This window comes from Hermetia illucens, chromosome 6, assembly GCF_905115235.1.
Source record: "Hermetia illucens chromosome 6, iHerIll2.2.curated.20191125, whole genome shotgun sequence".
Taxonomy (NCBI): domain Eukaryota; kingdom Metazoa; phylum Arthropoda; class Insecta; order Diptera; family Stratiomyidae; genus Hermetia; species Hermetia illucens.
Window position 1 is genome coordinate 46,565,275 of NC_051854.1, and position 14,077 is coordinate 46,579,351.

A 14,077-nucleotide genomic window follows, 5' to 3' on the forward strand; every position below is an offset into this window, starting at 1 on the left:
TTATTGGGGGAGAAGGCTTTTGTTCCTAGCCTAGACCGTATGTGGTCTCTAGAAATCCGGGATCTTGACTGCATCACAGAAAAAGTCGAAGTGGAGGAAGCGATAAATCATGAATGTCCAGAGGTAACCAATTCACTAGATGGGTATCACTTCTGTAAATGCTCGAGATCAAAAACACCCTGTGGTGGAAGTCTCCGAGCAATATGTGAGGAAACTCCTCAGCAACGAGAAAATCAAAAGTGGATAAGTTGCATGAAGAGTACGAATGCGGATAGTCTCCACCAAGTGCTACAGATGTCTGAACTATGGACACACGTCAGCAACTTACAAGGGAACGGACAGGAGGGCAGCATGGCGGAGATGCGGCCAAGTAGATCATCAAGCGATGACCTGCAATGAAAGCGAAAGTTGCGTTCTCTGCAGGGATCGTGACGCGATGAGAGAGTCGGGTCGGGTCGGTGTCTAATCTTTAGAGCAAGGGCGCGAATGCGTTATCCGCATTTTAAAAGTTAACATGCGTCGGAGCACAACCGTTCACCAGTTGTTGACACAGTTCGCTGCGGAGGTAAATGCTGATCTAGTGCTAATCAGAGAGCAATACTGAAAAAGGGGCCCGGCTTTATAGCATCTCGACTTATTGGACACCGTTGCCGTCTGGGTTCGGCGCAGCCTTTGACTTCGTGTTCTTGACGAAGACCGAGGAAATGGGTTGGTCTGGGTTCGGTGTTTAGGGATACCGTTTTTTAGCCGTTACCTTACGCCGAATGAGACGGTGCCGGACCTTCGGCGGCAGCTTGATGCTCTTGAGGACACCGTTTCGGGCACGGAGGGACGAATCCTGGTAGGCAGTGATTTTAATGCTAGAGCCCTCGAATGTGGCATGCCACACCCAAACTCCAGAGGGAAACGGATTCTGGAAATGGCGGCGAAAACCGGACTGGCAATTTTAAACACCGGATCCACGACAACGTTCCGGCGCCCAGGTTGTGAAGGAAGCATTCTTGACATCACTTTTGCGTTAGAATTTCTGGCATCATCAGTGGACGGATGGCGAGTACTAGAAGACTTTTGATCACTAGTGCATTGCCCTCTGCCAGTGGAAAGTCGCGAAGGTGAGCATCGACAAGTTCGTCGAAGCTCTTGGAGCAGGCAGGGTGGCGCTGGAAGGTGATTCGAGGGGTACAGCTGACATTGTCGTAAACTCAGTATAAACCTGATAACGGTGTGTGAGGCTTCCATGCCCCAGCTGCAACAAGCCTTCTATGTACTGGTGGACGGCAGAAATAGCTGACCTACGAAGGGAGCGTCATCACCTCCGGGATTTGGCACAACGTTTGCGCACCAACGAGGAGGCATGCGGCATATAGGCAGAGTATAGATAAGCAAAAAGGAAACTCTGCAGCACGAGAAATAAAAGCAAAGCTCGCGTTTTGCAGAACCTGGTTAACGAGGTGAATGAGGACTCATAGGGACTTGACTACAAGTTTGTCTCCCAAAGTATCGGAGTCCTCCGTAAGCGTTGCATACGGACATTATTCCCCAGACATCCTGTATGGGTGGATCGCAATAGCACGGAAAGCCTCGAGGATTGCTCCTTTTTCACAAGGGCGAAGCTCGAAGATGCGGCTCTCACCAAGGCAACCAACAAGGCGCCACGTGCTGATCGTATTCCGGTGGAAGTTTACAAAGAATATATTTCAAGAGTGTATTAATGTGTGATTGGAAAAGAATTAAATCATCGCATGATCGCCTCATGTAACACGGTCTCAGGTTGAATCTGAATAAAAGTGAGTTTTTGACGATCCGATCCTCATGAAATAGGCACAATCACTGTCAACGGCAGTGACATAATTCGCGCGAATGAGGATTCATTTGTCAAGATTGGTCTGAACATCGAAGTCGATGCTAAGCGACCAAAAAGCCGGCCGAAATAACGGTGCCTTGATACGCTGGATGGGGATTTAAAAGCCTCACAATTGCATCCAGATCAGGCATTTGATAAAATAAAATGATGAAACCGATCACGAAGAGCCGACCCCGCTTGTGAACGGGACAAAGGATGAAGAAAAAGAACAAAGAAGATCATCGGGTTTTCGAAATATTTGACTGTATTGCCATAACTGTCCAACTTTTTAATTGGTTGACTATATATTTTTAATTGTTTGTTATATTGGAATTATATTATCTAATTAATAAATTTGACTATGGTTTTTTTTCTTGACAGCTGACTGCAGAATGACTAGCCCGGTTCCTACGTCGCGTCGGCCCCGTGACTGTCATTTTGCTATCACCAGGTAAGCGAGCTACTCAGCTGGGTAAGTTTCAAGTCCTGGTGAGTTGTACTGCGCTACTTTGATATAGGGCTCGGGTGAATCTCCGCTAAGCAGCTCCACAGTACAGCGTCTCCACAAGATCCCTGCGGTTTTCACAACGTAGAAAATCACTCTTTTTGTACACTGGACTAATCACACTTTTCTCTAGTCGGCAAGGATTTGTTCGGTATTATCATTGTCTTGCCTCAAATGGTCTACCAACTGAACACATTTACTGCATCATTTACGCCTTGTGACAAATCTCACTTTCTAATGTAATTTTTTGACAATAATACCATTTTTAAGGTTTTGTGTAAAATAAAACCTTATTAAAATCGATTCAATGTCTGTCTGTCTGTCACACGCATTTTTCTCCAGAACGGCTAGACCGATCCGAATGAAATTCGGTGGACAGATGGAAGCTATGAAATTCCACGCATACAGCGAGTGGCATAAATTTAGGTGGAGTTTAAATAGGGGCTCCCCATACATGCAAAGGGGGGATTTTCAAAAAAAAAATTTCACCGGATAAAGTCGTGTAGGGTATCAAATGAAAGGCCTCGATCAGTACTTTACGCAGCTAGTTAGTCGTGAATTGCAAAGTGCGCAAGTGAGGAGTCAAAATGTTCGCACTTAAAGTGAGACATGACTCAACCCAACCAACCGAACCTAAAAATCCGAAAAAAAATCAGGATGGTGCACTTAGATGAAATCCACGCCTTAAAATATGTCCCATTCCGATATCTGCTCAAATAAACTTACTAATAGTATATTACCAACTTTTATAAATTTACTGAGAAACTCCCTTAAATTCATCCTAGGACTTCCGAATTATCAGCATAGAGGACAATATTTCGTATACACGTGCTGAATTTCATGGCAATCAGGCCATTACCGCCAAAGTTATAGCAGTTCAAACTTATCAATTTCGTGCGAGTTAACAGCACAATAAAGATGCTGACGTCACAATTAACGAGAATAATTGACATTCGAGTGAAAAATTAAAATTCCATTCAAGAAGAATCTAATTCTCCCCAGCCCCTTTTTACACAAAACCTTTGCAAACAAAACCTTATTAAAATTGGTTCAAGGTCTGTCTGTCTGTCTGTCCGTCTGTTTGTCTGTCTGTCTTTTTTTGAGGAGGTGGAAATCTTCAAAAGACACTGGCCTGGACACGTCAGCGTGTGGGATTCTTACCCACTAAAACCCACCCCCGACTCCCCCTCCCAATCCCCGTGGAACCACCGTACGGTATTACATAGCGGGGGGCAGAGTCAGCTCATATTAGCTTGGTCCCCTTTCGTTTCTACGCGGCATACGTAACCGCGCTTTTCTCCTCTCCTCTGCCTTTCGCAGTTTGCTCTGGATAAATAGGATCATGGAATTGATCGCATCCCAGTCTTCCTGACATGCTAACATTCTTCGCACCAGATTCTCTGGTAGCACTGGAGCACTCTGGAGCACCTCTCCTAGAGTTTCCTCTGGGTTCTTTCTTTCCTCCACAAACCTTGGACAGGCGCCTATACATGTAAAAGGGGGGTGTAAAGTTTGATTAAAATCGTAATATTAGTAACAAAGTTACAGTAGCTCAAAGTTGACTTTACCGTGTAAATTTACTGCAACTAAATATCAAAAACACACTAAAGTGAGTAGTCTGACATGCTAAATGCATATACATAACGGGCTACGTACAAATGGGATAGTTCTACACTCAAATATATTCACAGAAGAAGCAAACAAAACCTTTCATACCTGAAGCGCCCAGCTTCCGGTTTCCCAACTTGTTTATCTTTGATGTAGGTTAAATTCTTGGCATTTGCTAATAATATTAAACTCAGAGTGTGAAGCGTATGAGGTTGACTATTATCAATGCAAAGCTTTCCTTCAAATGATTTATTTAAATAGCTTTCTAAAAAATAGAGGGCAGTGGAACTTGTAGCTATGTGACACGGAGCTGTCATGCACTTGTCGCTCCTCATATCTTTTTCTTTTTCTTTACCCTTTGCCCCGTTCACAAGTGGGGTCGGCTCGTCGTGATCGCTTTCGTCATTTTATTTTATCAAATGCCTTATCAGGTTGTAATCGCGAAGCCTATAAATCCCCATCCAGCGTATCAAGCCACCGTTGTTTCGGTCGGCTTTTTGGTTGCTTACCATTGACTTCGATGTTCCTTGAATATTGCTGTGTAGTCTGATCCCCCAACCGCATTCGTGACGGCTGCGCTCTTGAAGCTGTACAACGCAAATTCACCCGGACCCTCTTTTACAAAAAGAACCTTCCCCGGGTTGATTATCCGTCACGACTCCGCACCCTCAATCTCCCCTCCCTACAGCAACGCCGTATCTTCCTTGATATGTGTACGCTTTTTAAACTCTGCAATGGTCTGATGGACTGCTCCGCCAACTCGGATATTACTTTCCGTATCGCCTCGTCTCATAACACACGTAATACGGACATTTTTGATGTACCCTTCGCCGAGCTCGAGATTTACTTTCACTCTCCGATCCCGAGGTTTTGCCGGTCCTACAATGCCCTACAGCTTGGTTCCTTTGACTCTATGTCCCTCTCCAGCTTTAAGCGCAAAATATGCCATTTACTTGCTCCTCCCTCTGAGGACAATATGTAATAAGAAATTTGCTTTCTGTGTATTGTCCTCACTAAATAAATAAATAAATTCGCTGACAGCATTGACTCGAGATATTTAAATCGCTGAGTTCTGGCAATGGCAGTAACCTGCCCAAAACTGAGCGATTTAAATATCTCGGCTCAATGGAGAAGTGCGGAACATAACAGACGTCAGGAAGGAGACAGGTCTCAGTTTCGCCGGTGTTAAATGGTACCTGCGCTACCTGAAGAAAGGCCTGAAACCAGAACAGGCCCTTAAGAAGGCTCAGGACAGACCTAAGCCATCTCTACCGGAGTCGAGAAAGCGGGGATCAGCAGAGATCAATCCGCATGAAGGGAATGCTCCCAAAGAATCCAAACCTGAACCGAAGGAGGGAGAAAACCCGGGCAGGTCAGGAGTGAAGGCAGGACCCAGAAAGCCCGCCATTAGCTATGCTAATGCGGTCAAGGGCATTCGACTGGCCATACTGCTAAAAATGTTTCAAGAGCAAATACTCACTCGTGAGTAGCAGGAAACCATTGAGCACCTTGTCGTCAGGCAGATGATCAAGGGTTGGACTTCGAAACTGGTGTTCAACGGGATACGGGAACTGTCAACAAGCGCTGGGGATGATATACCAGGAGCCCATATGGTGACAGTTTTTCTCCCAAAAGCCGCGGCAATAGAAACGGAAGACCTTATGGACCTCCTAATCGCTCAGAATGCAGATCTCCATACCCGACTATGGAGAGTCTTCAGAAGCAAGGTGGAGGGCAAGAGTAAACTCCCTACGATCGGGGTAGATGACCGATCTCTGGAGGCAATTAAACGTCGGAGTTGCCATATGCACAGGGAAAAGCCGAGGAAAGATACTTCGGAGGAAACACCGGGTGAAAAACATACCGAGGTCCCCGAAGAAGTCTCGAAAGCCATAGAGGCGAAAAGGATTCGATCAACCAGAGAAGTAGACCTGCTGACCAGTGAAGAGCAGAAGCTGGGCGACCTAGATCTAGGACTCCTAGATGTGTGCGGGGGGAGACACTCCGACAGTGGAGAAAAGCTCCAAACAATAACGGAGCTAATGGTCAGCACTAAGAGAGCCCAGATAAACCTCCACCATGCGAAAGCTGCATCTGCAGTGATTGCAAGTTCCAAGGAGAACATTGGCATAGTGCTGGCTCAGGAGCCCTGGGTGTACCGGGGGCAGATTCGTCTGCAAGGAGGAAGCATGCAGGTAATTTGGGACTACTCTTGTGAAAAACCAAGAGCTTGCATAATCCTTAAACGTAATTTAAAATACATATGTCTTTCAGAGTTCTTAACCGGGGACTTTGTGGCTATCCAAGTCTCATTGGAAGCCGGGAGGAGCACTCGAGAGGCAGTTGTGGCATCGGGATACTTCCCAGGAAACGAAATCCGAGCTCCACTGGAACAAGTCGCTAAACTGACGAAGTATTGTGAGAAGAGGGCGTTACCACTTCTTCTCGGCTGCGATGGCAACACCCACCACGAAGTCTGGGGAAGCAGCGACACCAATCGTAAAGGTGAGTAACTTCTTGAACTTATTCTTAGCAATAAGTTAGAAATATACAACGTAGGGAACACACCAGTGACCACCACCAGACACGAGGTACTAGATATAACTCTAGGAAATACCCTAATGAATGAAATGCTCAGGAATTGAAGGGTGTCGGATGAACCCTCAATGTCTGATCACAAGATAATCAGATTCGACATTAAGAGTAACTCCGAAACAGATAGAAAAATAAGGAATCACAGCAGAACGGATTGGGAGTCCTACACAACACACTTGAGCAACAACCTTGCCCACCTTCAAGGGGGCGGTGACATCAGGAGCGAACTGGAATTAGAAACGGTGGTGGGAAACATCAACACAATCGTCATTGACGCATATGACGCCAGCTGTCCGGCCAAGACAGTCAAGTCATCAAGGGATGTACCATGCTGGAACAAGAGCCAGAATGAGAACAGAGGTACGAAAACTCTTTAACCGGGCAAAACAAACCGGGGACTGGCGGAGGTATAAAAACGCGCTGACTGCGTATAGCAACGCGATCAGGGAAGCGAAACGGAACAGCTTTAGTGAATTCTGTGAAAGGATTGAACAGATCACAGAAGCAACCAGGCTGTACAAGGCTGTAGCCAAAGACGGGGGAATATCCTCTGTCTGCTTGAAAAAGGAAGATGGGACATTCACCGAGAATGAGGCGGACAGGGTACACCTGCTTCTCAAAACTCATTTCCAGGGGTCCTAACCCTCGGTGGCAGGCGACAACAATCTGCCTGACACCCCAACGACGAATAAAAGGGGAAGGAATGAGAGCTGGAAACTAGCAAAAGAGGTATGCTCAGAAGCTAGGCTAAGACGGGCAGTGGGAACTTTTAAACCACTAAAATTTCCCGGAGTAGATGGCATTTTCCCAGCACTTATCCAGAGAGGCCTAGGAATTATCTTAGAGTCTCTTCTGAGGGTGGTAAAGGGGAGCATAGCACTGGGATACATACCAAGAGCATGGAGATGGGCAAAAGTGGTCTTTATTCCGAAAGCGGGTAAAAAGGATCCTTTTCACCCTAAATCTTTCAGACCAATTTGCCTAACATCGTTTGTACTCAAAACGGTAAAGAAGGTCATAGACAACTGTATTACAACTAACTCTAAAGCGTAATCCCCTACATCACTGTCAGCACGCTTACCCGGCAGGACGGTCAACTGAAACTGCTCTGTATCAGCTGACAGAGGTACTACGGGATGCCATAGAAACACAAGAAATTGCACTGTGCGCGTTTTTGGATATCGAAGGAGCATTCCACAACACATCGCACACAGAGATACAAGATGCCCTGAGCCGCAAAGGAGTGGGAAACACCCTGGAATTCTGGATGGGTAAAATGCTAGAAAGCAGGCAAATAGAGGTACCGACAGGTACAAATTGTATTATCATTATCACTGATGGCGTATGGTAGTGGATGAACTCCTGGACATGTTAACAAATACTGGAATACAAGTCCAGGGGTACGCGGACGATATTGTTTTAATCTGTAGGGGCAAATATGAAGATACCCTATGTGATAGAATCCAAACTTGACTAAGGGTTACTAGTGCCTGGTGCAGGAAGGTGGGACTGCGGATCAACCCAACCAAAACCACCATAGTACCATTCACTAGGAGGCGTAAGCTTGATCACTAGAGAGTCATAACATTACATGGTATGCAGGTGAAACGAGAAACAGAGGTCAAATATTGGGGAATTACGCTAGACCAAAAATTACTCTGGAAGAGACATGTCGGAAACACTTGTCGGAAAGCCACGAGGGTTCTGATGACTTCCAGACCCATAGCAGGAAAAAAAAATGGGGTTGCAGCCCGAAGATACTACTTTGGATATATACTGCAATAGTACGGCCAATTATTAGCTATGGAGCGGGAATCTGGGCAGAAAGAACCGTACTCAGCACACAAGCCAGGAAATTACATAAGTTCCATAGGCTGGCTTGCGTGTGTATCAGTGGGGCAATGAGAGCATGCCCAACGGCATCCCTGGAGGTCCTTCTGGGATTAACCCCTCTCCATCTGCACATACAGATGGAGGCAAGGAGGGTAAAATTCAGGATGGCCGGTAATATGAGTGAGGCGGGGAGTTGCCTAAATCGAAGGAAAATTGATATTCTTTCTAGGCGGTATCCCGAATTACTGACACCAAGAGATAACATGACAACGAGTTTTCACTTCGATAAGAAGTTTGAAACACGTTGGAGTAACAAGGCAAACTGGGAGAGCGTGGCTGACATACGGCTTAAACCAGCAACTGATTACTTGGTACACTTACGGAGCAGGCGCCGGTGTCATTGGTCCAAGGAAAATGTACTTTAAGCCAATGGGCAGGTACACTAGCATATTCCAGGCGGAAATATGCGTCATAGACAAATGCGCATCCTTTCATCTGCAAAGGAACTGTAGGGGGCAGAGCATAGCTATTCTCACCGATAGCCAAGCAACGATCAAGGCACTTAGGTCCAACCCGGTGAACTAAATTGGTATGGAAATGCCTTCAGAGACTAAATGCATTCGGCTCGTCCAACAAGGTCTGGATACTTTGAGTTCCAGGCCATGCTGGGTTATAAGGCAACGAGGCAGCGGACGAACTAGCCAAGAAGGGAGCAGCGACGTCATTGCAAGGGCCAGAGCCTTTCTGTGGAATCGGAAACGGTTTCATGGCTATGAATCTAAGAAATGAAGAGGATCGGTTGAGGGAACTATACTGGGCGGGCCTACCAGGGATTGAGCAGTCCAGGGTGCTTATTGGGAGATACGAACCCATACGCACAAAGGATTGCTTAAACCTCACCAAAAAGAGCCTCCTAATCATAGTGGCAATTCTCACTGGTCATTGTCGGCTGAACTATCATCTAGGGAAGCTAGGGACATCTACGGACACTGCCTGCAGGTTTTGTGGGGAGGAAGACGAAACCACTATACACGTCCTGGGACAGTGTTCGGCACTTGTGCAAAATAGGTCGAGGCATCTGGGAGAACACTTAATACCAGATGCAAAGCTGAAAGATCTGGAAGTAGGGAACCTACTAAAGCTCCTAACGGTTACAGGCCTGCTTGAGATACTATGATCAATAGGTACACTATAACCAGTAAAAGGGGCACAGTAAATCTTCAAGGACGCGGTGACTTTCCCTCAACAGAATAATAATAATATCTGAAGTGTCAAGCTTTCGGTGTCCCGACTTGTTTTTAATCTCGCATGTCAATCCATATAAAACTAATATCCAATCTATCTTTATTACTGCCATCCATGCAATGGAAGTTTCCACAATAAAGGTAAATAAATTATTGACAGTACCGTCGGAAAATTATAAGACTTGGTAAATGTGGCATTTATCTAGGCAGTCCATCTGTACACACCGTAGTGAAGGATCTTATCGTAAAAACCTCGTTAAGATAAATCAATTCTAATGGTAGAACTAGAATAAAGCCGTGATGGAGAGCAGCTTCACTACCTACCTAAAAAATGGTAATTTGGCATTCGACTCCTCCTTAGTTCTCTTTGTTTTGATGTTGGATTGAGCCTTAGTCGTAATGCTCATTACTTATCCAGAAGGCATATTACGCTGGGCTTCTAAGCAGTCTTATACCAATTCCTAACCAAACGTAGTAAAACTTCAATTATCATGTCAGACATTGCAATTAAGAGTAGCTTATAGTTCCATAAATTACAATAACCAAACACGTATCTGTATGTATCCACACTTTATCACTTAATAGTACCATGTGGAATTATGTAGGGCTCCACATTGTACACATTCCCAGCTCCTCCAAACACTGTGTATTCCCGCTGTCGAATCGAACAAGCGAGAAGGCAACATTAATAACATCACAAGCGATAAATTGCATAATCTCCACATATCCTACGTAATTCCCACAATCATAATCATAAATCAAAGTCAACACCAGAGTTTGTACTTTGTTCCGAATCTTGAATGTTGCCCCCACCCCTGGGTAGACAACGTTGCCAGCGTAATATACAAAACGTTCAGATACTCACCGTATACAAGTGTTAAAATTCCCAACGGCATAACAAGTACAGCCACCATTAAATCCGTAATTGCTAGTGACATGAGGAAATAGTTTGTTACATTCTGAAGTCGACGCTCCCAGGCGATTGCCAGGCATACCAATATGTTTCCAGCAGCTGTTCCGAATACCAGCACTAGCGCCAACAGGCCCCAGTAATTGTTCACATCGGAAGTTGGCACAGGACTTTCTTCCGGTGGATATAGGCGAATTGTCAGCTGGGGGGATGATGTAGCCGAGACTGCGCCAACTGATCCATTGGTATCACTATCATCGTGGTCGCTTATGTTTAGAAAATTCCAATCGTCCCAAAAATATATCGAATTGTTGATGGGAGTCGATACGTACTGAAGGCTGTCGTTCACGAACGCGTTATCATGATATTCATTGTCTTCCATTTTATACCACGCGATGCATGTTTCATCAGTGATTGTTTAGAACGAATGAACAATTCCAGCAATAAAGGGGGTTGGGGTGCTTAAATCTCATTCTAATGCCGGTGTTAGACTTCACGATTCATTTATCTGGTGGTTTTCAACGATAAGTCGAACTTCGCCGTTGGAATTTCTTGAATTCGGACTATTCTAAACAATTCGGAACATTGTTCCGAAAACCCGCGAACCTACGAACACAGCACTACTCTGCACTCAGCATGAGTCCACCTTAATGGTTTTCCTTCAAAATAGGTGAATTTCTACCGATTCCCTGTACAGGAAACGGACACTATACAACCACGGTAATGAAACTGAACCGTCTTTAAGTGAAAACTAATTTCCTTCCCATCACTTGCCATTCACTCCTGGAATCCGATTCAAGTCCATTTCGGCCGGCATGCTTTCACACGCAATTCACCACCTCAACCTACAGAGATACCCCGAACTAGATAAGCTTCTGACGGAATTTTCACGGTATTCGGTCAAAACTACCCCATGGAGTGCGATATCAATTCGAAACGCGCCTATTGTCCCTGCGTCGGTAGTAGACTTCCGCGCGCCTCGAAACACGAAATTAATGGCGACCGGTGTAAACACCTTTTGTAGTCTAATTAGCGATTTTTTTTATTACTATTGCGTAACATTATAGTGAGTCGGCCTCCCCCTGCCAAGTGCTGTCCAACGACGATATTGATGAGGCTGAATGCATGCTTTTCTGGAATGAAAGAAAAACGGAGGAAAATCACATGAAGAACAGATGCCCATAAAAATCTTGAATGGTTGTTTAGCAATGTTAAATGGCGTAAAAAATTTGATATTGTATAGAGTAGGAGCTAAAATGTCGAAGATATTGTGTAGTGAAAACACAAATGATGGGGAAAATGCGAAGAAGGTGTTAGTTTTACGACTACTTGAGCTAAATTGTTTATAGAGCGTCTTGGTCTCGCACTCGTTAAATTGTTGTTAATTGTTTTCTTTTTCGTAGAGAGTGCTTCCGTGCTTTTGTGTAAGTTGAAATGGTCATTTCATTCATTTCAAGTCACTTTTCATCTAACGTTTGATATCAAACATTCCAACAGTTTGCTTCAATCTAGATTGTTCTGAAAATGTTTAAATTTAGCACACTTTTCGCTTGAGCACAATGTTGGCAACGTCTATTACGTCAAACAACTGTCACGCAGAACAAAAGTGCATAAATGCCTAATTGAGAGCTGTAGAGCGAAATGCATTTTAGTACATGCCAACAACCCATAAATAAAATGGTACAAAGAAGGTTGAGTTGGCCAAACAAATGTCATAGCCAAAAATTGAACCATTCTAGCTAAAGGACTGTAGGAATGTGTATTGATTACTCGACAAAAGCAATAATTTAATTTAATAATGTTCTCAGAGGGTTTCCGTGACGCCATTAAAGAAGTCGAACGATTTGATGATCGGCTGATGAAGCTCACCATTATATCAGCTGATCGGACTATTCACTTCTTCACCACATACGCACCGCAGGCAGGTCGACCTGATGTCGAGAAAGATGCCTTCTGGCAACTTCTGGATGAAAAGACTTATCATGCGCCTGCTGACGACTATATCATCATTGCCGGCGACCTTAACGGTCATGTGGGTGAAAAGACAGATGGTAACAGGTGCCATGGGGGGTGGCGAGCGTATAATCGACTTTGCGGACACCCATGACCTTGTACTTATGAATACATGGTTCATCAAACGATTGTCTCATCTTCCTACAATTTATAGTGGGAACAGTAAAACGCTAATCGACTATATTCTCATAAGACGCCATTTTACCATTATAACTGATTTCAAAGTCGTTCCCTATAAGACCATCGCACTTCAACATCGCCCATTGATTGCTGTCCTCCGAATGAAGCCACCGATAAAACAGGTTGAGAAACGCACTGGCTCGCGGCGTATTAAACGGTGGTAATTTCGTGAGAACAAATAACAAATGATACTCACGCAATTACCGACCATTACGAATGTGGAAGAACCGTGGAGCCCTATTAAAGACACGATCCACAAAGCGGCCTCTGCAACCCTCGGAGTCACCAAGCCAGGTAAACGGTACATCAACCGAGATACTTGGCTTTGCGATGATGATTTTGAAATGAGGGTCCGTGAAAAGAAACGCCTCTACCATAAATTTCTGGGCGATAAAACCTTTGCTGATTGGCAAATTTATATGAATGCCAATCGAGAAGCAAAGAAAGCGGTCGCTGTCACCCGAGCGAACCATTACAAAAGTCTTTACGGTAAACTGGACACTCAGGATGGCGAGAGAGATATGTATCGACTTTCTAAAAGCCGTAACGAACGTACATAGGATATCGAACACTTCTGTTGCCTTAATAACAAGAACGGTTCTTTCTTTACCAACCGTTGAGCCGCAACGGTTAGATAACGAGAATACTTCGAGCAGATTTCAAGTGAAGAATTTGCTCATCCTCCACTTCCACAGTCATTGCCGACATTTGGACCAGTTCCACTTGTCAGCGCAACTGAAATCGAGGAGCCACAGGATCTGACGACATTGTTTCTGAGCTCTGAAAAGCTGGGACCCAACACTGTGGCTCAGTGAATTCTTTAATCGGGTTATTCAGGAAGGAAGAACACCATCTGACTGGTAAGAAAGTACTACTGTTCCAATATGGAAAAAGAAAGGTAGTCCAGCAGAATGTTCAAATTACCGTCCGATCCCGTTACTTTCCCATACCATGAAGATTTTTGAACGCATTCTTGACAACCGTATTCGCGAAATCGTCGAAATAACCGTGAATCAAGCCGGATTTGTCAGAAACTGCAGAACTACTGACGCAATACACGCTGCGCGGTTACTCATGGAGAAACACCGTGAGAACCATCGCCCTCTTTACATTGTATTTCTGGATCTAGAGAAAACGTTTGACCGTGTGCCTCACTAATTCATCTGGTATGCTTTACGACTTAGTGCCAGAAGAACTCGTGCGCTGGGTTCAATTGCTCTACCACGATTCGAAAAGTAAAGTTCGAAGTATGACGGATGTATCAAAACCGCTTCGTGTCTCTGTTGGTGTTCATCAAGGAAGCGCCCACTCACCACTCCTCTTTGTTCTTGTTATGGACACCGTTA

General features: G+C 44.8%; 1 protein-coding gene across 1 annotated transcript in view; it reads right to left on the minus strand.

The window, feature by feature from the left end:
- The window catches only part of LOC119659915, a 441,895-nt gene that overhangs the window by 286,147 nt on the left and 141,671 nt on the right, over nucleotides 1-14,077 (minus strand). The window contains exon 2 of the mRNA XM_038068240.1: nucleotides 10,494-11,671. Within this exon, the coding sequence (XP_037924168.1) occupies nucleotides 10,494-10,920 (427 nt within the window). The 5' untranslated portion in view covers nucleotides 10,921-11,671. The remainder of the gene's footprint in view (nucleotides 1-10,493; nucleotides 11,672-14,077) is intronic.